This window comes from Nyctereutes procyonoides, unplaced genomic scaffold, assembly GCF_905146905.1.
Source record: "Nyctereutes procyonoides isolate TBG_1078 unplaced genomic scaffold, NYPRO_anot_genome, whole genome shotgun sequence".
In the NCBI taxonomy this organism is placed as follows: domain Eukaryota; kingdom Metazoa; phylum Chordata; class Mammalia; order Carnivora; family Canidae; genus Nyctereutes; species Nyctereutes procyonoides.
This window is the reverse complement of record NW_026575126.1, coordinates 59448582-59472946: the sequence shown is the minus strand read 5'-3', so window position 1 is coordinate 59472946 and position 24365 is coordinate 59448582. Positions and strand designations below refer to the sequence as shown.

Genomic DNA, 24365 nt, shown 5'->3' with positions numbered 1-24365 from the left:
GCCTGTGTCTCTGCCTCTCTCTCTCTCTGTGTGTGACTATCATAAATAAATAAAAATTTAAAAAAAATTAAAAAAAAAAGAAAGTTAAAAATAGAACTACCCCATGATCCAGCAATCACATAACTGAATATTTACCCAAAGAATACAAAAACACGAATTCAAAGGGATAACGAAAGGGATAACGCAGTCCTATGTTTATAGCAACATTATTTACAATAGCCAAGATATGGGAGTCTATCAAGTTGATGAATGAATAAAAATGTGGGGTGTGTGTGTATATATGTATATTGCATGCAATGGAGTACTATTCAGCCATCAAAAAGAATGAAATCTTGCCACTTGCAAAGACATGGATAGAGCTAGAGGGTATTATTCTAAGTGAAATAAGTCTGTCAGAAATGGATAAATACCATGTGATTTCACTCCTATGTGGCATTTCAGAAGCAGAACAAATGAGGAAAGGAAAAAGAGATAAACCATGGCTGGGGAATGGGAGAAATAGGGGTTGGGGAGTAAGGAGGGCACTTGTGATGAGCACAGGGTGATTTAAATAAAAACTTAAAAACCACTGAAAAACAATTAAGAATCACCTCTTGGAAAATGTGTAAAAACAGGTTTCTGGGTGACACCCCTCCAGGATCTACCACAGTACATGTGGGGTGGGGCCCGATAATTTGTATTACTGACAAGCTCCCAGATTGTGCTGATGGTGCAGATTCACAGACCTAACTTTGAGCAGCTCTGTAGTTCTCAAGAGTTTTAGTCTCTGGACCCCTTTCTTCTTCTTCTTCTTTTTAAATTGAAATATAATTAACATGTAACACTGTTAGTTTCAGGTATACCACATAATGATTTGATAGATGTTAAATATTGCAAACTAGGGCAGCCCGGGTGGCTCAGCAGTTTAGCGTCGCCTTCAGCTCAGGGCCTGATCCTGGAGATCTGGTATCGAGTCCCACGTCAGGCTCCCTGCATGGAGCCTGCTTCTCCCTCTGCCTCTCTCTCTTTCTCTCTTGCTCTCTGTGTGTCTCTTATGAATAAATAAATAAAATCTTAAATAAGTAAGTAAATAAAGCAAACTGATAGTAACAGGAAGTTGCGATCGCAACATCCATTACTACACAGTTAACATTTTTTTTCTTACTGTTGAGAACTTTCAAAATTAACTCCCCCAGCAACTTTCAAATATACAGTACAGTATTGTTGACTAACTGTAAGTCCCCACACTGTACATGACATCCCCAGGACTTCTTATAACTGGAAGTTTGTACTTTTGATCCCCTTCACCCATTTTTGCCCACCCTATTACCCAGGACCCCTTTACTCTTAAAGATTATCGACGTCCTCAAAGAGCTTTGTGAGTTACATCTATTGATATTAACACTGAGAGCATTTATTTACGTTGATTCATTTAAAAACTGTCATGAACTCTACATGTAAACAAATGATATGTTCTCATGAAAAATACATTACCCAAATCAAACAAATTTACGAGCACCAAGAGGTGTGAGTGGCATTATTTTACATTTCTACAGATCCCTTTAGTAGGGAGCTTAATGAAAGATGGCTTTGGCTTTCTCTCTGTTGTAGTAGGTAAACTTATTTGTAAGAGACTTGATAGCGTGTGTTAAAGGCTTTTTGTATTTCCAGGTGACTTACTGAGTAACCTGTTGCAGAGTCCTAGTTCAGCCAAACTGTTGAATCAGCCAATCCCCATCCTTGATGCGGAGAGTGAGTATATCTGTTCCCTGGCCTTGGAGTGCCTGGCCCATCTCTTCAGTTGGATTCCTCTGTCTGCCAGCATCACCCCATCCCTCCTAACCACCATCTTCCACTTTGCGCGCTTTGGCTGTGACATCCGGGCCAGAAAGATGGCATCAGTTAACGGCAGCAGCCAGAACTGTGTGTTGGGTCAGGAGCGCGGCCGGCTTGGGGTCCTGGCCATGTCCTGCATCAATGAACTCATGTCCAAGAACTGTGTGCCTATGGAATTCGAGGAGTATTTACTACGTATGTTCCAGCAGACTTTCTACCTCCTGCAGAAAATCACCAAGGATAACAATGCCCACACAGTGAAGAGCAGGCTGGAAGAACTCGATGAGAGGTAATGAAAACAGATGTGGAATCGGCTGTGTTCTGAGAAGGGGCCGTGACTGTTTATCACGCGGTGTCGCATAGTGTCTGTAATCCTCTTTGGTTTCAGAGTTTGGGGCTCCTGACAAGGAATGGACAGGTAGGTGTGGACCAGTAAGTCTGAGCGTAGCTGGAAGGGCTAGGGTGGCTAGAGGGATGAGTCAAGCTGGGAACATGCCTGTGAATTGTGTAGGTGTGTTGTCTTTCCCCCTCTCTGCCTCCTGTCCTCCCTTCCGCCCTCTCCCCCACCCCATCCTCACGATTCGCCTGCAGGTCTGAGGTGGCGCAGGAGCCGAGTCTGCTGCTCGTGCGTAGCCAGGAACGTGAGAGGAGGCCTTGGAGGTACAGGAGCTCTCATCCCCCTTTTCACTTGATATTGCCTGTCAGTTTTTACTACTTGACTTTTCCCAAGTGAACATCGTGCAGTGTATAGGAATGTTATTACCATGAGCTTTGCACGGATGGCACACTTCCATCAAAAGAAAAGAGATGTGGAAAAGGGCACGTATGAATGTGGCACACACTTGGGTTTCTTTGTTACCTCCCCTTGCTTGGAGCCAAAAATGACCTCGCTTTTCTCTCTGAAGTACTCAAAAAGATGACTCCATCACAGTACGCTGAGGCGTGGTCTTCCGGTCTTCCTCTGGATGATGTCATTATCTGTCCCACAGCTTTCATTGATGCGATGCCACTGCTGTGTAACAGCAAGAGGGAAAATTAAAAGCATCATGTTGACTGTTCAGAAACTTCCAGGTGGATAAATTGTATTGAGTTAGAAGATATTTATCGATTGCCAGGCAGCAAATGTTAATATTTTAATCCATCTTTCGTGGCTTGTTTTTTGTTATTAAGCTACACCGATTTAAGGCATTTTCCTTTTCCTTAGAGTAAGTAGCAGAATATAAAGTCAAGTGCTTAGACTGTTTTAGTGCTTTTTTAAATATAGCAGTTTTATTAAGGGTTTTCTGAAGTTGAAAATGTGGATACAAAGATTCTTTTGGTTTGGTTCATTGTAAACAAGCTTTGTGTGAAATTTTCTTGGTATAATCACAAAAGAGCTCATAATCTCGTATGGTGATATGTTGGTTTTATTTTCCATTATTTTGTAATCGCTTTCTGTATGAATTCAAAGGCATCGGTATGCAAACACACAGTTTTAAGCCTTTCTAGCTTTGGGTTAAGAAAGGCCATATTTTCATATGTTAAAAAGAAAAGTTCAGCTGCTTGTATGGAGCGTCAGGTACCTGGGCTTTGAGTTTGACATGTAGCACAATGTTTGTGACGGCTTATGTTCGGGTGGTAAAGAAATATTGTCACCGGTTATCAATGTACTGTTTTTTGTTACGTGTAACCCTTGTGCTTTTGGTTTTATATTTCAATCCTATGCTTCCTCTTGCCCTGAGAAAGCTGAGAGGTGCCCAGAAGCAGAAAGGTGACCTAAATAGTACTGTGTGCTTGCTTCCTGGCTCTTGAGCCCCTGACCACTAATTCTAAACAGCTAAGTCCATTCTCAGTTGTTTAGGAGCTTTTGACCCAGGGCCTCTGCTCCTGTCCTTCTCCCTCTAGTGCCTGTTTCACACCTTCCACTGCTCATTAGCACCTGTACCAGAAGGTGGGCAAGGAAAGAAAATGAGGTGAAATAAAATCTAGACTTTCAGCTACCAAACAGCCATTGTTGGTCTGCTTAAAAAATTGGGTTGGAGATGAAAATAAAATCGAGGCAGTATGGCATTTACCCAAGACTTCTCTTTGTTTTATGAGTGGCAGAGATTTGAGGGTGTCTTCCTAAAGAGCAGTAAAGTGGGCGATGGCTCAGAATAGCCACGGCTGAAGATCATGTGATACGTGGAGCAAGGAATGAGGAGCACCTGCTCTTGAGTATTCATGATCTGAGGCATCGGAGAGAAGCCTCACACTTGACTCTAAAAACAGGCGATTTGAATGCCTTACTATGTTTCAAGTACTTGGTCCCATGATCCACAGAGACGGCCATTCTCCTTATCAAGCAAATTAATGTTTTTGTTTCTGTTTTTTTTTTTTTTTTTTTTAACTGCACAAATGCTTACACATATGTGTTAGCTAGCTGTGCAGAGGCCAGGTAGCTGGGTTGGCTGCCTCCAGGGTGCTAGGTCTCAGGAACAATACAGGACATTTTATTTATTGGCCAATTTGCTCTTCTGAGTAGTAGTCTTTTTCTCCCCTTTTATTATTGCATAATCCTTGCTTTTAAAAAAGCTTTTTGCAGTGGTGAGTTTCAGAGTTGCCTGTAACCATGATTTAATTTTTGACTAAGGCCTGTAGTGAGTCTTTATATTGTTTATTGGTCTCCGAAATGTGATTTATGGAGGTATGTCCATCTCATTTTCTAATCACCTTTTGGTATCGAGGGGCTTATAATGACAGTTTCTGAAATGTGAGAGTGATGATGTGCTGTGTGTTTAGTAACAGCAGTCTCTTATCCTTGCAGCTGGGACTCACTCTCCTCTGGGAAATGATACTGGGAATACACATGAATTGGGGAGTCACTGTGCTGTGAAAGGAAAGAGCACTGGCGTGGGAGTGGATGGGGGGTCCCATTCTGCTGTGAGCTGGCCCAGCGACCTCAGGCGGGTCACTTTATCTCATTGGGCCTCATCTGTCCAATGAAGCACCAGACTAAATTGTCCCCGAGGCCTGTCCAGCCTGGGCAGCCCTCGTCCCTTATTTTTGCAATCACTTTCAGAGTGGACCAGGATGTACTTATGTTTAATTAGCACCAGGAGCTAGAGGGCGGGGTAAGGGGGTGGGAAGAAAGAGCATTAGGTTGCAAGCCTGCATATGCCTTACCTGGATGCCATGTCTTTGGTCTAGCCTTGTTTTGTTTTTGTTCTTAGCACATTCATTTTAATATTTTGGCCTCATAGCAAAGCCTCCCAGACTTGCCACATTGAAATGATGCACATGCTCTGCCCATCAACTTTTTGGTACCATTTCCTTTCACTTGAATGGGGTCATAACATGAAGGAGTTAGAAACTCTGAGAGCATTAGTTTATAAGATGCCTTACGAGATAGTGTCTGAGGATTAAAGTTGCTTTTCTGCTATGTTTCAGGTGGTAATGGAATGAAGGGTTGCCTGACCTGTAGGTAATTGTTGCAGGCCTTTATATTTTTAACTGAAACTATATTTTAAATCTATGTAGTTCTGTACTGAAAGAAATTTGGTTTGAATTTGAGTTCTTTTCTAAGGGGATGGCTGGGTTTCAGATTGTCACCCCTTGTCTTCTTGTCTTACTAGCTACATCGAGAAGTTTACTGACTTCCTCCGGCTCTTTGTGAGTGTTCACCTGAGAAGAATCGAGTCCTACTCCCAGTTTCCCGTGGTGGAGTTCTTGACGCTTTTGTTCAAGTACACATTTCATCAGGTAAAACACCAGAACTGCCCATCCTTTCCTCCCGCAAGAAGTCTACTCTCTCGTTTTCAGGGGAAAGAGCTTCTTTACCTCCCATACATTTAGATAGTGCTTACTTTGTGAAGATGAACACATGTCTCCTTTACAACAGCCGTTGGAGGTGGGTATTATTAACTATCTCCATTTTCCAGATAAACCGAGGCACAGGGAGTCCCTTGCTCAGGGTCATTCATATAGTCAGTAAGTGATTGGGCCAGGACTTGAACTCACAGAGTCTGTGTAATTAACCACTGTTTTGCTGGAGAAGCAAGAGATGGAAATAATCTTTCGTTCTATTCTGTAACTGTTGTTAAAACTTCCGATAAGGATGTTAAGTAGTGAAGCTCTCGAGAGTTAAGTTTTGGTGGATCCGATTTTTACTTGCACTCGACAGATACTTTTTGAGCTCATCTTGTATATCAGGGGCTAGGCATATAACCCTCACAAGCAAAGTCCATGCCTTAATTGAGTTTGACCCAATGTCTTTTATACACACACACACACACACACATATTTTTTAAAAGCTTTATTGAAGTGAAATTGAAATTTACATCTTATGAACTTCACCCATTGTAATTGTATAATTCAGTGATACTCAGTTTATAGACTTGTGCAACCATTATCACGATTTTGTTTTAGACATTTCTATCATGCCCTATCCCTTATGCATTTGTGTGTGTATGTGTGAGATTTATTTTTAATTCCACTATAATTAATGCACAGTGTTACATTAGTTTCAAGTGTACAATATAGTGATTCAGTCATTCTGTACATTATTCAGAGGTCCTCCTTTTGTGTCTTTAGAATAAGTTTTTTATTTTAAAGGTTTAATTTTTTATTCATGAGACACAGACTGAGAGAGAGACAGAGACACAGGCAGAGGGAGAAGCAGGCTCCTCGCAGGGAGCCTGATGCAGGACTCAGTCCCAGACCCCAGGATCATGACCTGAGCTGAAGGCAGGTACCGAACCGCTGAGCCACCCAGGCGTCCCATAGAATAAGGTTTTTATTGAAGTATCACACATATACAGAGAAGCACACAAGTTATACATGGATAGCTTGGTGAATTTTCCCAAAATGAATAAATCCATGTCACCACCGCCTTAATCAAGAAGTAGGACTTAGTGCCAGCACCCCCCTGTGTCCTTTCCCAGTCACTTCTTCCCTTCTCCCAGTGTATAACCCCAACCCTGCCTTTAACATCCCAGATTAGTTTTGCCTGTTTGAGAACTTTTCTAAATGGAAGTATCCAGTATTTGTTTTGTCTGCCCTTTTCATTCAGCATCAGTTTGTGAGATTCATCTGTGTTGTGTGTGGCAGTGGTTTGCCCTCATTGCTTATAATAAGTCATTATCTGCACATCCATTCCACTTTTGATTTGGGCAGCTTTTGGTTTTCGGTGATCATGAATGGTGTTGCAGTAGACATTCTTGTACATGCATTTGGGTGTACCTATGTAGCTCTTTGTCTTGGTGTATCCTAGGGATGATTACTGGGTCAGTTAGGGCATGTGATTTTATAAGTAGACTGTTTAGGTGGTTTAAACCACTAACATTGTAGCTTAATGAAGCTGGAAGAGAGACATGGGCCTAGGCTAGCAGGGGTGTGTGTATGTGGTTGGGAATTTAGAGCGAGGTTTTGGTGGTGAGCTAGGTTTTCTCTCAGGGCACATAAAAGTAGTGCCCCCAATGGGTATGGGTGAACTGTTCCTGGGAGCAGCAGGGAGGGTGCAGGTGGAGGAGGACCAGGGCTGAGGAAGTGTCAAGATGTCTGATGGGGCCAGTGGGTGTGGAGCAGGAAGGGCAGCATGCTGAGCTCACCAGACCTAAGAAGGAATGGAAGAGGTGTTGAGAAGTGGGAGGGTGAGGAGATAGGAGAGAAGCATTCAAGGTGGGAGTGTTGTGAGATGGATCCAAAGAAATGGATGCAAAGGGACCAGGAGGAAAGGATTTGGTAGATACTTAAGAGTCTGTAGCAGAAATGAAAGAGATGAGGAGCAAGTGGTGCGGTCAGGAAGAAGGAGTTTATGTGGAAAAATGGAATGAAAATATTTTGCCATTTTGCTCTATGTAAAGTTTTCTATCTGTCTTTTATGTGCGGTATAGAAAAAAGCTAAATACAAGTTTTAAAGTATGTAGGTCTTATGCCTACTTCTTTGGACCTGTACCCAACAAACAGTTCAGTGTTTGAGCTCTGGTTATTTCTTTGAGGCTTGTGTCCTTGGACGAGTCTTCTTAATTTCCTTAGATTTAGTTTCCTCACCTAAGAAGATTGTGGTGGGCATCTTCCACAATCTGGCCCAGTGGTCATCTTCTGTGGTCCCCTCTCTAGAATCATATGTGTTCGTTTTCCATTGAACTGTAGTGTCAGTTTTATATATTTATATGTGTTGTATTTATATACTGGGAAAAGAAATGGGTCTGGTCATGAAGCAAACAAGCTTCTTTCTTCCTCCATTACCTGAGTTCACTGTTAGCCAACCTCCTTTGTTCTCTCTTGGTCTACTGTATGTGAACCTTGCTTACTAGGCACAGGCTCTTACTGTGGGAGTCGGTGTCCTTTGAGGTCCAGGCTGAAGTGGATTTGAGCATCTGGTAGAGGAGCAGGAAGCTGGAAGGTGCTCTGTGCAGTTTGCTGTAGGCTGGGCTGCCCCTTACTGGAGAGGCAGAGTTGAAAAAAGGTGGCAGGGTGCACTCCAGGATCAGGAACGAGTTCTTTGGGGTAAGATTTAAGAATAAGAAATGAAGTGCTCTCAGCTTTAAGTTCTCATCTATTCATTAACTGTGTGATCTTATTTTATTGCAGTTTAATTATCTGTGAAGTGGGAAAATGTTCTTTCCTCTTGTCTAAAGGGTTATGAGTATACTCAAGTGTTTCTGCCTTTTGTTTCTGAAATTCATAGAGAGGTGCCTGACTAGCTCTGCAGTAGAGCATCTGCTGTCTGACACTTAATCTCAGGGTCATGAGTTCGGGGAGCCCTATGCTGGGTATAGAGATGACTTAAAGAAAATTCATAAGAAATTTAGTACTGGTCATCGTATATTGAAAGAATAGTAATGAGACAAAGATGATGTTAGTATCTTTCTGTGATTCTTTCCTCTCATTTCCTTTCCTACAATTTTTTTTTTTTTAAGCCAAAGCATCTTGCTGCAGTGTCTCTAGCCCCTTGGGCTGAGCAGATATTTGCCTCCACCGTTGCTTTCCTTGCTGAGGTGTCCCTAGAAGCATCTGATTTCTGTCTTATTTCCATCTTCCTGCTCCTTCTCTTAGCATATTGTCAGCAGGGCCTTCTTGGTCTTGCATTTTTCACCCCCTACCCCACACCTGCCTGTCCTTCTTGAAACAGTGCCTGGGGTAGTGTGGCATGGGGGCGAGGGCTCTGGACCAGGAGTCTTAAGTTCCATGTTCTAGTTCTCTTTCTGTTCCTTATCTCATCACCTTGAGCAGGTAACTTTGCTTCTGAGCTTTGTTGTCTTTATCTGTAAAATGGGAAGAAGAAAAACACCTGTCTACTTTCCAGGGCTATTATGAAGATCAAATAGACCAATGCAGATAACCACTGTAAAGTGCTTGGAGAGAGAAGGGTGGTATCACTACCCTTCTTGAAGAAACTTGTCTGGATTTTTAGTGATTAGTTAGCCCTTGAGCATGAAAAATAAATCTGAGTATAGGTACATTTTTAAAATGGGTCTGTGAAGGTTCTGAATATTGGATGACTGCAAAAGTGCAGCTTTTGGAGGTCATCTATGTGACCTTAATGATCTGTATCCACAGCAGTTGTCAAAGGTGAGATTGTGGGCAGCACACAAGGCCTCACAGTGGGCCCTGCAGATAGGAAGAAGTTTCAGGTCCTGCAGAGGGTGGATCTGTCCACCTTATTTTCTGGTCTTGAGCCACGTGATATATCCTCAATTCAAAGGCATGAAGAGGATGTGTGTAATGGTAAAGTACTTTGACATAACCATAAGCCCTGGGTTTGTGTAGTGACTTTTACCAAAAGCACTTCATATGCATCTGATCAGTTATGTTCTATGGAGGGGGGAAGGTGGGTGTTCTCAAACCAAGGAGGGACAACTGAGTGAATGACCTACAGGAAGCTCAGCAAGCTGCAGCTAGTAAAGATTCCATCTCCTGGCTGTGCAAGTTGAGTGCCTGTCTATAAGCTACCCATATTATTTCCACATGGCTTATTGTTTTTTCTCCTTATTCTGGCTCATTTCATGTCCTGGATATCGTGGGTTTTGCAAAGGATGAAGTGGAGACAGGAAATGGTCATTTTGTTTTCTTGAGGACGGTCCTGTCAGTGGTCCTTACTGAGCTGTGCATTACAGTTCTAGGGCGACCCTGGGGGTTTTGAGGTCGGACTCTCTCCTAGTCTGCTCCTGAATAAGTTAGTTTTTCTGTCTCAGACTCAGCCTGGGTACAGAACTCCCATCTCATGCTACCACCCAATGCGTAAATCCCATATATACCCTCGTAAGCCTCTGGATTTCCTAGTGTATCTGAAATGGAAGGAAATTGATCCCAGAAGATGATGGCATTGTTTCTTTTCCTGTCTGATCCTGCCACCAGACATGTGGTTCAGTGAAGTAATCACAAAACCAAAGAGTTCTCAGAGGTAACAAGAAGTTGAGTGAATATAGAAGGGATTGAGGGTCACAAATTAAAATAGAATATGTGCAAGAAGGACTAGATTTTGGAGAATATAGTGTCTGGATTTTGCATGAAATAGAATCTCAAGGCTCTTGAGAAATCAGCATTAGGATCCTACAAAGACTTGCTCTTCTCTCTTTGTCTTTATCAACATCTGTTTAGAGCTTGCAATTAGTCTGTTGGACTACCTCTCCTTCTGCAGAGATGCCCGAGGGCCAGACTGAAGCTCATTTTCAGTCTGCTCTATAGGAACACTGCAGCTGTTACTTTCTTTAATCTTCAGATATGTGAACTTGTCACCTTTGGAGCCACTGGAGCTTGTTTTTGGTTTTGTAAGGGTATGTATTGGGAAGAGCATTGGTTGGGGGTAGAAGGACCTGCTCCTACTCCTGACCTTGAATAGATTGTGTCTCTGGATCTGAGTTTCTTTTTCTCTTAAAACAGATTTGAATTGGATCATCTTTGAGGGTCCCTCCCCCCACAACCCAGTCAATCTCAGATTTAAAGATTGGCATCTGCTCTGTTTATTTTGTAATTTGGTTGTCCTGCCTAATGATGTGTTTGTTCCATGGCACCCTTGTCTTGTTAGGATCACCAGGGCCCAGTCATGAAGACCATCTAAAAGACACCAGTTGTGGTTACCTGGAAGCAGAGGGAATCTAGGCTTATGGTTGTACCATTCTGGTGGAAATAAACACTGGTGGGTGTGTTTCTAAGGAGGAGTCGCATTAAGTAATCTCATTGTCTGGATTTCTTTTGCATCATAGCCTACTCATGAAGGTTACTTCTCTTGTTTGGATATCTGGACGCTCTTTTTGGACTATCTGACAAGTAAAATTAAAAGCCGTCTGGGAGACAAGGAAGCAGTTCTCAACAGGTAAACCCCAGAAACATTGATAACTAGAAATAGAAAATTTTGCCAGTTTTTCCTGTGGCCTGAAGGGGCAGCCATGCAGCCCAACCTCTTCAGTGAGACCAGGTCACATAAGCTGGTTAGGTAGTTAATATCATTGTGCATATCTGTATTCTTTTTTTTCTCCCTTTTATCTCATTTTCTTAAAACATTTTTTTTTTCTGGTTAAAAAAGTCATTTGTATTGTTAATGTTTTAGATATGACAGTGTTTTCATGAGTTTGTTTTTAAATGGCCCTATTTTAGAGATGAAAAACTGAAGTATTTATTAGATGAAATGATACGATATCTGGGGTTTGCTTTAAAATAATCCACTGGGAATAGAGGGAAAAGCAGGTTGGCCATGTGTTGATAATTGATGTTGACCTGTATTGATGCTAACTTGGGGTTTATTATATTCTTGCTCTTTTGGTATGTGTTTGAAAATTTCTTAAAGTAATAAAGGCTTGTTGTGAAAAATAAGTATTTTAAAAACTAGGAAAAGATAAAAAAAATATAAAGTAGTTACCCATAATCCCACAGTCCAACGATAACTACTTTGTACTTTTTATTGTATTTTTTAAAAACAAAATGAGGGGCAGCCTGGGTGGCTCAGCGGTTTAGTGCCACCTTCAGCCCAGGGCGTGATCCTGGAGACCCTGAATCGAGTCCCACATCGGGCTCCCTGCATGGAGCCTGCCTCTCCCTCTGCCTGTGTTTCTGCCTCTCTCTCTCTCTCTCTCTCTCTCTGTCTCTCTCATGAATAAATAAAATCTTTAAAAAACAAAAAACAAAATGGGGAATGTTTCTTCCCCTCCATGTGTTTCTCAGGTCATTTTTCTTACTTGCAGGCAGAAGGTATATTTCCTGTATATTATAGTTAATTCATTTCAGAAATGAAATAATGAGCTAATGTATCTAGAATGCTTGGCACATTATGAATGTTTGCTCAGTAAATGGCATCAGTGGTTGGTGGTGGAGACAGTGAACACCCCTTCCCCAAAAATATGCCAAATGGAGATGGTGAGGCGAACCCCTGTTTGGGAAGAGGTTGGACTGACCCTCTTAAAACGCTTTGTTTTGCTGAGGTTTTATGAGTTTTAAACATTCTAAACAGATTATTTGCATTCCAAGTTTAAAATTTGCACCTTTGTTCCCAAAACATTATTTTTGTGATTGCAAAATAGCTTCTAAGTTGCTATGGTAATGGGTCAAATGTGCTTTATGGGTAGTATACTCCTGTATCTGAAACTTCATTACATAACAGTAGATCCTGTTTTTGGTGAATTTGTTTTTGGTGAATTTGCCAGCTATAAGTAATTGTGTTTTTGAATGAGATTCTTCAAAGAAAAGGTATTTCCGCCCTATTCTCTATTTTGTATGCTGAACAGTTGTGTCCTTTAGTTCTGGGACTGTGCCTGATTTTGCTATATTTAGTGGTAGATATTCTTTCACATCTCCCAGGCTTGTTGGAAGAATAAACTGAGGAAATGATTAATATGCAAATGCTTTTTAAAGCAAGTACAAATGTGTTTTAGGTGTGGAGAATATGGTTTCATTGAGAAAGTATGCACTGGCAGATTATTAGTATTAAATATACACTTGTGCACATTATTGTACCAACAGAAGAAGCAGTGGTTTAGAATTTAAATTCCTTTGCTGCTTCATGGGAGCAGTATTACTTTTGGTCAAGTTATATGCTGATCACATTTCCTGTTGCAAAATACACATGCTGATATCTCTTGCAGGATGGTTAGAATTCAAGGAAATCTTGTATATAAACTGCCTGGCACAGTATTTACCCTGTTTAAAGCACTCAGTCATTGGTCACAGAGATGCCCACAACTGTGATAATAAGTAACAGGAGATGTTGCTGCCCTTTGACTGCCGATGACTGTGGAGTTAAGTGATTGGGCCCTCTACCTGCACATGTTGACCTGCCTGCCCAAGCGTCTATCATCTGATGTCACAGTTGTCAGGGGCGATGACTGACCACTTTAAACTCGAGAAATTTTTCTCATTGATCATTTGATCATCATTCTAAATGAGACTTTCTAATTTTTTATGACTTTTATTTTATTATTTATTATTATTTATTATTATTTATTTATTTATTTATTTATTATTTATTTATTTATTTATTATTTAGTCATAGAGACGGGGGTGGGGCAGAGACACAGGCAGAGGGAGGATAAGCAGGTATCATACAGAGAGCCCGACATGGGACCCAATCCAGGGTCTCCAGGATCACGCTCTGAGCTGCAGGTGGCACGAAACTGCTGTGCCACTGGGGCTGCCCTGACTTTGTTTTTTAAAGTATATACACTTAGAATACTTTTATGCCCTTGAAAAAACAAAACAAAAGCCCCAAACCTTCAAAGCTGGTCTGTGGGTTTTTTTTTTTTTTTTAAACCATTGAATAGTAACCATCACCCTGGGAACTGGAAACTGTTGATCAGACATTGCCTAGGGTCTAGGGTTGCAGGCTGCAAAGAAGGGTGTATAAGGTAGTCCCCTGAGGGGCACAAAGAAAATAGTTGAATTTTAATGTCTATATTTTTCCTGTCACCTCTTACACTATATATTTATGCAGATGTATGCTCAGTTCCTTAAATGAAAGTTTTGAAATGTGGCAACCACTTTTCTAGGTTCTAGGAGTCCCTAATATGTCAGAGATGTATTGTTCTGCAGAGGTAGCTGATAAAGAGTGCTGGCTACTGGTAATGACCCACTCATTTTAATAAAGCTCATAAATGTGATCAGATGTTTTTCAGCTGACAAAATTCATCTGAAAGAAGTTGAGGTGCTTTTGGAATCACATTTGTGGCTTGAGCCAGAATTTTAGAAGCAACTGATCTTGCAGGAATTAGTCAAGAATGTTTTCTTGGTGTCTTAAATGGGAAACGTAGGTGTGGTTAAGTGACAGAGGCAGCACTCAGTTCCTGTCCCTTGTGGTTTATAGGTTTTGCATCATTCATCACAACAAAGTGGTGTAGGCATTGTAGGCTATAAATTTAGAAGCACAAATGTACATGGATTTATTTTTGGACCTAGGAGCATTGGAGCTGTGCATGTTCTTTATTCAGTGAGAATGCTCCAGAGTTTCTTGATCAGAGCTGCTGGGGACTTGCATCCCACTGTCGAAGGAATGTGTTCAGTAACATTGCCAGCTGAACAAAGCTGCTGCTGGAGTTCATTGTCCAGATTGACCATTTTCAGGTGATGGTTTGAGAAGACCTGAAGTTCAGGCTCCTTTTCCTCTGCTGTACTCTGTGGAGGGTTGTGCCTACTTACAAGCTGTTGAGAAAAGGAAGTGAACCAGTACATGTTTGGTACCTTGGCTGACAGTAGGTGTTTTGTGAATAAGTTCTGGTTTTCTTCTGTTCTCTCTCCCTCACTCCCTTCTCTGCTTGTCACTGTGAAAGCAGCCACCTGTGTAGAAACTTATTTTTACAGGAAGATGAGGAAACCTGAAGGGAGTTAAGCAACCTAAAGTTATTGAGTCATGTCCTGTTAGCCCCTTTGTCATGAGAGTACTGGCAAGTACTAGCCACAGACCATCCAGGGATTCCGGGTGACACTGGGTTGGACTGTAAACAACTGTGGGTGAGCGTGAGAAAACCTGCTGCCCTTTCTTTCCGGGTGGGTTTTTCTGCTTAACAAAAAGGAAGTGCCATTACAGCACGTGGCATTCTGATAACAGTTAATATAAGGTGTTAACTAGTTAACTAGGTTTGTGTTAGGGCTCTAGTAGATTTCTAGATCCTGTGAGGAAAAATCCATGCTGTTGATGGCCCCAGAGAGCAAATGAGTAGAGTCTCGGTTATTTCTTTGAGTTGAGAAAGTGGTCCAGGGTTCTGCTCCAGTCCTGTGTAGTCACCTGATTTGGACTTTTGTCTGTTTCTTGCCTGTGCATTTATTCTTTTTTTTTGCTCATTTGTACTTTGACTCATCATTTGTTTACTGAACACCTACTATGTAGTTGCCCCACCATGTACAGCTTTTTTTTTTTTTTAACTCAGACGTTAGAGTGCTTTGGGATCATATTTGTGGCTCAAGGCACACAGATCTATGGGTTTATTTCCATTGCATGTTTAAGCATGTAATGCTACAAATTTCCCTCTGAGCACTGCTTTAACTGTGTCTACCAGATTGTCATATGTTCTATTTTCCTTTGTTTGCTGAAGAGATTTTCTGATTTCTCTTGGGCTCATCTCTTTGTTTAACTTCCAAATATTTGATTTCCCATCTGTCTTGTTACTATTTTCTAGTTACCGTGATCCACATACATAGTTTGTATGATTTCAGTTTTTTTCAACTTGCTAAGGTTTGTTTTATGACTTAGTTTTCTTGGTGATTGTCCATACTGCACTTGACAAGAGTGTGTATTCTGCTGTTGTTGGGTGAGGTATTCTGTAGATGTCGGTTAGGTCAGGTTGGCGGATGGCATTCTGTGTGTCCTCTGTCATGTTCTGTCAGCAGGAGAGAGGCAGGTTCTCTGGGTATAATTCTGGGTTTACGATGTCTTCTTTCAGCCCTATTATTTTTGCTTCATTTATTCGGAGACTCTGTTAGTTTCACACAAATTTAGTTTCCCTTTTCAATTTTTTGTTGTTTGATGATACCTCTGAGTGTTGTAGAGGTCACTCTGGTATTATAGTATATCTGCTTTTCACACTAACATTTCACTACTGCGAGTGTATGTGGAAACCTTACCACCACATAGATCCTTTGCCCTCCCTTCTTTGTGTTGAGGTTGCCATGTTTTACATCTATATTCATGGAAAACCATCAATGTTTTACTTTTGCTTTCATCCATCATTAATATTTTTAAAGATCTTAAGAGGAGCAAATACTAGAGAAATGATATTTACCCAAATACTTGCCAATTCTCTTGCTTTTGTCCTTCATTCTTGAGGTTCCAGGTATCTTTCTCGTGGTCATTTACCTTCTGTGTTAATCAGCTCAGGCTGCCATAACAAAATACCACTGGCCATTTTATAGGCCTTATCTCCAAAGTTAAATGGGGGTTAAGGCTTCAACATAAATATTTTGAGTGGACCCAATTCAGTCCCTAGCACCTTCGATCTGAAAAGCCTTATGGAGGATGGTTGTAATATATGCCTTAAAAGTCTTTGGTAATTCCAGTGTGCCATCATCTTGAAATCGGCTTCTGTTGGTTGTTTTCCCCTTGATAAATGGTCAGTGCCTCCACATTCTTTGTATGTTGACTCATATTCTGGGTCCTTTTACCTGTTTATCCTACTAGCCTCAGGCATGACTTCCATCTCCAAAGTCAACTTGTGGTTAGAAATGGATGCTGCATTTACAGACCCCATACCCACGATTCTGATTCAGGTAGCAGGAATGAGAAAGGGAGAAATTGGACAAAAGATGCTCTGAAAGAGGCTCGGCCTAATGACTTCTCTTAGTTACATCCTCAACCACTGCCATCTACAGGGAAGGCTGGGAAATGGTAATCTTCCAGTTGGCCTCAGTGCCTGGTTGTCTAACTGAAGGAGAAAGGAAGAAAGGGTATTGGGTAGGTCACCAGAGTCTGTTACACCCATACACTCTCCCCGCCTTCATCAAACACTTTGGGGGAGCAGTTGCTATCTAAGTGTGCTTTAGCCTGGTTCCTAGTTGGGTATAATTTTTTATGTGATAATTTTTTTTTCCCCCAGCTAGAGTTGCTAACTGCCAGTAGGGTTTTAGGTCTAATTTAGGGTTATCCTATGGATACAAGGTCTTTAAATTCCCTTTTAGCAAGGTAATTTGTAGATGACAAGTTTCATCTGCCCTTTAGTCTGAAGTAGATTTTCTTTCCTAGAAAAATTGTGAAAATGCATTGGTCCATCATAGCAATTTATAGCATAAAACTTCTATAACTAACTTTAGGAATTTTTTGTCTGAGCAAATGGCAAATATAAGCTCCAGGCTTAAGTGTTTGATCTTAACTTTCTCTGAAGTCTACTGAAATAGGATTTTGAGACTATTGGCAATTTTTCCTTTAGATACTATTTTTTTTTTAAGATTTTATTTATTCATGAGACACACACACACACACAGAGAGAGAGAGAGAGAGAGAGAGAGAGAGAGAGAGAGAGAGAGAGAGAGAAGAGACACAGGCAGAGGGAGAAGGAGGTTCTATGCAGGGAGCCTGACGCAGGACTCGATCCTGGGTCTCCAGGATCATGCCCCGGGCTGAAGGCGGCACTAAACTGCTGAGCCACCTGGGCTGCCCAGATACTGCCTATTTTATTAGTGATTTTCGCTGCCAGCATTTGTTTCTGGGGCATGTTCAGTTACCCATCTAGCCTAGGTTGTTAAATCATTTGCAAATGCTGAGGGGGAGAGGTGGTCAATGTTTCTGTCTTAGTGAAAAAAATATGCTCTTACACTCACCAAACTCTGCAATGTGACAGTTCAGGAGGATCCTAATGGAGTTTTTAGACTGTCTTTAACGAGTCTCATTACAGGAGTTGTAACTTAGACTAGATGGTGTATTTGATCTTGGCATTAAATACCTTTTTGCTTTGGTTAGCTTGTCCTGGTACTCACCTGCATTGGATTAGATGGTTTATTAGGTAGGGTCCTGTCAGGAAAATGGAAACCAGACTTCATTATTTTAAGAATTCAGTGTAGGAAGTTACCAGTTTCACTGGTGTTGGAGGATTGGAAGAGCTAGAAGGAAACCCCGAGATTAGGCAGATGAAAACTACAGGAAGCAGCCCCACTCGAAGGGCTGAGGGTACAAAGAAAGAGGTGGAGTTTTTAAAATCTAGATCAGTGGGATAGGCCTCATGCAGCCAGAGCTCAGGTCTCCGAGGAGAGGGTAGCATCCAGCTGCCACAGGAGCTCAGATGAAGGGCCCCATGGAACTGATATTCAGAGGAGGGAGTGCAAGCTGGTATCTGCTGGTACCTCTGAGAGTGCATGAGGCTGGTTCTAGGAATGGGGAATTGGAAAGTGGAACCATTTATTACCGCCAGGTCATGGTTGACTGAAGCAGTTGTGCCAGAACAGGGAGCCCACAGGAGGATTGGTGTGCCTGTGCCCCCTCTACCTCTGGGTCTTCCTGCAGTGCCCCTGCTGCAGAACCTCCAGGCAGAGAAGTGTGCTCTGTGCACTCTCAGCCCCCAGCATCCCTAGGTATGCGGTAGATCGGTGCTGAGTGCCTGGCATGGGTGCCCAGCTTTATGAGTGGGAGTAGTCTCTGAACCTACCTTAGAAATGTTTCAGGACAGATAGGCAGCTGGTTTGTTCTTGAAAATTAGTGGTTTGTTGGTCCTTGTGGTGCAGTTGCTGCATATAACTTGGTGTCTTCTGAGGTGGGTTCTTACCACCTGTGGGAAATATCCAGGCCTGGGGCTTTAAATGTTTCTTTGAGGAGTTCTTAGATATAGGTCAAAGGGCAGGGTTTCCCCAGACTTTTTCCATTTCTTACTTTAGGTTTTAAGTGTTCTGAAAAATTGACTGAAGGTAAGGTTTTGGGGAGTGGGTGGAGCAGGCTCAAAGATCATTGGTGGTTTATGTGGAGAACATGGAATGTTGAATTCTGGAGCCCCAACCTCAAATCACCTAGCTTGGTGACCTCAGGCAGTTTACTTAACTTTTATTAATTCTGATTTCCTCATCAGAAAAACACCAGTAGTGACACCTACCTCTTACAGGTATTAAAAGGATTGAATTATTGAATTGAATCATATATTGAATTAGTATAAGTTGATGTTTGTATATAATTACCTGTAATCCCCAGAGCAAACCATTGAGAAAATAGCCCACAAATGCACGGTGAAAGAAATGACAAGAGAATGAAAACGGCACACTAGGAATTATCGGTAAACAAAAGAAGGTGGTCATAGAGGAACAGAACAAAAGCTATGACTTGGAGGAAATAGCACAGTAGCAGAAGTCCCTCCTTTTCAGTAATGACATTAAACGTGAAAAATTAACTTCTCTGGTTTAAAAAGCAGTGATTGTCAGAATAGATTAAAAAAACATGTTCCAACTACATGTTGTCTATAGTAAGACTCCAGTTTCAAAGACGCAAATAGGTTGAAAGTAAAATCTGTTCCATGCAGGCAGTAACCAAAAGAGATTCAGGCTATGCTAATATCAGGTTGAACAGACTTTAAAATATGAGTAGCTGCTGGCAGGGCAGGGTGGGGGGGGGTGGCTCAGTCGGTTAAGCATCCAACTCTTGATCTCAGCTCAGGTCTTATCTCAGGGGTGTGAGATGGAGCTCTGCATTGGGCTTCATGCTGAACATAGAGTCTACTTTAAAAACAAAAAAGTGGCTGCCAGGGAAAAGGAAGGATATCATCTAATGATAAAAGGTTAGTCCATCAAGAAGGTGCCGGAACATAGTGAAATGAATAACTACCCCTGCTACCATTGCACTTAGCCCACAAACTAAATCTAGTTAACATGCTGTTTGTATGTGATAATCCAGCAGGGATGCTGTTCTTTCTCATAGTGCAGGAGACCCTTTCAAAATCCTAGGCTAAAAGCCTGCTGTCACCTGATGTTGAATTTCTCCCTGCCACATAGGTACGAAGATGCTCTAGTCCTCTTGCTCACGGAGGTGTTGAATCGAATCCAGTTCAGATACAATCAGGCCCAGTTGGAGGAGCTGGATGACGAGACTTTGGATGACGATGTAAGCGGCATGTCCTAATCAACCTTAGTCATTGTCGTGTTTTGGTGTGAGTCCAAACGGAGACTTGGAACCTGTAAGCTCTCTGCTCTGGAGCCAAAGTAGCCTTACAGTTTGAGTTGTGCATATGAAGGTTACAGATGACCTTGAATGGTGCGGGGCTTAGGGATGCTGACCACCTGCAGTTCAAAAACTGAATATAACTTTTGACTCTCACACAACTGCTTTACAGCCTAATTATTCACTGGAAGGCTTATCAACCAACGGTCACTTAATCTGTGTTTTGTATGTTATATGTATTATATATGCTGTATTCTTACAGTGAACTAAGCTAGACAAAAGAAAATGTTATTAAAATCATAAGAGAAAATAAATTTCCAGTATTGTACTGTTTAGTAAAAAAAAAAAAATCCCATATAACTGGACCTGTACAGTTCACACCCCTGTTGTTCAAGGGTCAGCTGTATATCCGAGGCATCTTTTTGGGTTAATTATAAAAGGAAGTTGACAGGCATTTTTATCTGTATGAACTAGAGATATAAGCCGAGAAATCATATGCACAATGAGGAGAGATTTAGTAAAGGGTGTGCCCTCCTCTCGTTCCCCTGCCTCGCACCCACACCTCTGCTCCCCATTCTGGGGAACAAACAAAAGTCAGGTGGATGCAGGTGGAAATAAAGAACAACTTAAATGGTAAGCCTAGAATGGTAGGAAGTCTCTCTTGAGTATGTTTTGTAAATCAGTGTCTTAAAATCAATCTTGAATTTATTGATGCTGGTGTGCCCATCGTGGATAAAGAAAACGTGTTGAAGGACATAATTCTTATGATCCTTTTTCTTAACCACCATGCACTGTAGAATTTTCAAAATAACAGTGACAGTGGCATGGTTGAGACCTTAAGGGTGGCCATGTTTGGGTTAGAAGGAGCCTTATACTTGAAACCCAAAGGCCTTAGGCCCAAAGGAGATAGACGTGTAGGCCTTCAGTATCTCTGAGCCTTAATCTCCTCTCCCAAAAGGAGAGGAATGTGTCTGACTAACCTGTGCTGACAGTTATATGATGGTAGCTTATAGAAGGATTGGCTACATGCCTGGCACATTGTCGGTGCTTGGTAAACGTGAGTTTCACTTCTTGTTAACCATATGATTTAGTACAGTGCTTCTCATATTTGAGCATGGTTAAAAATCACTGGGACAGCTTGTTAAATAGACTTTGCTTTGGAGCTGGGGACCACAGAATTTGCATTACCTATAAGCCCACAGGAGAAGCTGGTGCCGCCCAGTCTGTGGACCGTACTTTGAGTGGCATTGATATAGTCCGTATACTGATTAGGAAGGTAGTGATGGACTATCTCAGAAGTTAAGGAATGAGTGACCACTTCCTATAGCTAGGACGTCAGAAAGGAGGCTTGAGCACTTCACAGGGGCTTCTTAAAATATCCATATTCCTGTGACCGTAAGAGAAGAATTAGATCATTCTTTGTGGATTCTGTGCTGAGGGCATAACTTTTTATGAATTCATTGGATTGAAAAAAAAATACTCTAGATTGATCTTTTTAAAGTACTAAATAACCCAGTGCCATCATATGCCATTTCTTTAAGATCTTATGTCTGAGAGTGGACTTGAGGTTGTGGATAAATGGGCAGGGGAGATGACAGGACTCTGTCTTTCTGGGAGAGCTGATCCTTTTGTGTTTCCCCCGCAGCAGCAGACAGAGTGGCAGCGGTACTTACGCCAGAGCTTGGAGGTAGTGGCCAAAGTGATGGAGCTCCTTCCCACACACGCCTTCTCAACACTGGTAACTCACCACTTGGAGGGGAATGAAGAACCTATTTTTTTTTCCCTGAACATGTAGCATGAGTAGTAAGCTTTATTGCTCATGGGTATTTAAAAAATAAATAAATAAAAATAAATCTATACACACACGCACACACATTTTATGTGTGTGTGTGTGTATATATATGTGTGTGTATATATATTTGTGTGTGTGTATATATATATATACATATATATATATGAAAGAGAATAATAATTACCATAACCGACCCTCAAGTTTAACAAGTTAACATTTCCCCCCAAATATTTTAAATCAGCTTTGGAAGCACTGTTTTTCTTTCCTAAACTCTTGGATGTAATAGGAATTTTCCTAATGCCTTCATGCCTGCGTCAGTAACTCAAAAATGGCCAGGCCACGTAGAAGACTTACTTAAAAGATAGCATTGCTGGAAAGTGAGCCTTTGTAAAGCTCATCGCTAGCACTCTGCCTATATTTATGTGCTAGAATCTTAGTCATAAGGACTGCTTTCATTCACTAAGTGGTGCTTGTTATTTGAGATTTCACTAAGCCCAGCTCTTCTTCAAGGGCAAGATGATTTGGGGGGCTTGTGTTCTCTAGGAGAAAGTGCTGTTGTGTTTTGCCAGCTGCCTTTCATAGGGGCCTGTCACATTAAAGTCTGATCTTTATCTTAATATTGAGTTAGCAGCTTTAGAAAGAAAATACAGCTTTGGTTATGAGGGTCCTGTCTGCTAAATGAGTAGGGGAATCTGACTTCCAAAAAATTTGGCCTGTCTTTTCATTTTGCCATGCACTTTAATAAGGCATATCTGGTAGTTCTTTCCAGAATAGAGTTTCCTTTGGAATTGAGGGGAGATAAATAGACCCTGTCTCTGAGCTATAGAAGGTATAGATCATTTGGGGTTTGATGTCCTCTTTTAGGAACATTGCAGTTATGACAGCCATAACCAGCATCCACTGCTTCACTTAGTTAAAGAGTATTGAACTGATATGTTGTTTTCTTTTTTATTCCAAACATTAATTGGTGGTGTGAATTGTAGAAATTGTTGAGAGCAGGGCACCAAATGGAGACACTTCTGCTTAGCTGCCTGTGAAGGTTCCCAGAGAAAAGTTTCTTTTATCTGATGCCCCCACCCCCCATAGATGATTGTAATGTTTTAATGTTAAAATGCTATTAAAATTTGCATTTATGTTTTTTTTTTTTTTTTTTTAATCTTTGTTTCTTTGTTTTCAGTTCCCAGTTCTTCAGGACAATTTAGAAGTTTATCTGGGGTTACAGCAGTTTATAGTTACTTCAGGGTCAGGTAAACTGGTTTTTATTTTCTAATTTAACCAACATTAAGAAAAATACTGGGCTGATATTTAATTACTGCTGTCTTTGCTGTTGGAACATGATTTCTCTGCTGTTACCTCCCCACCAGAATAGAGTTACCTTTGGAATTGAAGGGAGGGAAGTTATCTCTCCCCACTTCTACATAGGGAAAGCTTTTTTAAAGAATCATGGTCAGTCATGTGTGGGGAGGTAAAAGATGAGGTTTTGACAGTGTGTTCTGAAGAGGTGGGGGGGCGCTAGTTTGGAGCAGAGAGAGGGAGGACTTTGAAAAACCCCCAGCAATTAGAATATTTCCTTATGTCTTTTAAACCAGCAAGTACGCAAGGGAAAAATAGCCTTGGGCTTCTGTGCTTTGTGCTCTTTGCTCCCTGGTGTTCAGAAGCAGGAGGACCCAGTGGCTCTGGAGGAGGCACATGCTTCCAGCTTGTAACTCTCTTCTTGTAGATGGCCCATGGGAGGCCTGGTCATGGCTGGGTTGAAAGACTTAGGGTGACCTTTTGTAGGCTTTGCCTGCTTGGTGTTTAGGCTCTGCATTTTGGGGTTATTTTGTTGATAACAATAACAGCTTCCGTTTGGAGAACGTGCACTACCTGCCTGGCACTGTGTAGTATTGGTCTAAGTTCTCCTTAACTCTTTTGGCTGTCCTGGAGCTTAGAGGACTGATACCACCGACTCCTGTTTTGTGGAAGAGGAAATTGATGTCCAGAGATGTTCATTTTTCCCAGGATGGTGTAAGAGGGAAGGATTGAAGAGTTGAATTAACTCAAATCTGACAACAATTTTGCTAGCTGCAAACACGAGAAACTTAATCATTGCACTTGCAGATGCACCTGTGCTCACCCCACTGCCCAGCCAGCCACCCTCCCCCAACCCCCCAATCTCTGGTGGCCATGTCCTACTGCTCTTCCTCACAATGTCTCCCCTCTGGGAGTTGTGCCTGGCCTTGGCCTCCAGTCCCTCTGTTGTGTAACTGTTGTCTCAGCCTGGCACACAGCCGCCGTGGGTACAGACAATCTCCTGGACGAGCTTGTTATTCATGGCAGAGCCTCCATAAGAAGCTCTTTTGGAGGCTGCCCTTCTTAGTGGCCTGTGACGTTTGTTTCCATGGCTCTATTAGCTTCTAAATAATCCACTGGGCCCCAGGAGGTTGATGGGACTTGGCATGCCCCAAAGTTTGTAGATAGGCTAAGAACAACTTAAAAAGAACTTTAAAAGACCACTTTTCAAAGCAAACATGCATGTAAAATATTCTGTCAACATTGATGAAAATCATTTGTGTACCAGTGCCACACGTTTCCAGCATCCATTCTTGGGGAAAAAAATTGTGCCCTGGTGGTCTCTCCCGCAGGGCCACTCATCAAATTAGAATGTACTCAGCATCCTCAGTACATTATTCTTGATCTTTAAAAAAGTGGAGCAAACACCCCTCTCCCCCTGCATTGACCCCTATGTTCCTTTTCGGGATTGTAGCT

General features: G+C 41.7%; 1 protein-coding gene across 1 annotated transcript in view; it reads left to right on the top strand.

The window, feature by feature from the left end:
- XPO6 (exportin 6) overlaps positions 1-24365 on the top strand; it is a 101830-nt gene that overhangs the window by 51333 nt on the left and 26132 nt on the right. The window contains exons 7-12 of the mRNA XM_055339985.1: positions 1651-2104; positions 5409-5535; positions 10983-11092; positions 19660-19768; positions 21471-21563; positions 22795-22864. Of these exons, the coding sequence (XP_055195960.1) occupies positions 1651-2104; positions 5409-5535; positions 10983-11092; positions 19660-19768; positions 21471-21563; positions 22795-22864 (963 nt within the window). The remainder of the gene's footprint in view (positions 1-1650; positions 2105-5408; positions 5536-10982; positions 11093-19659; positions 19769-21470; positions 21564-22794; positions 22865-24365) is intronic.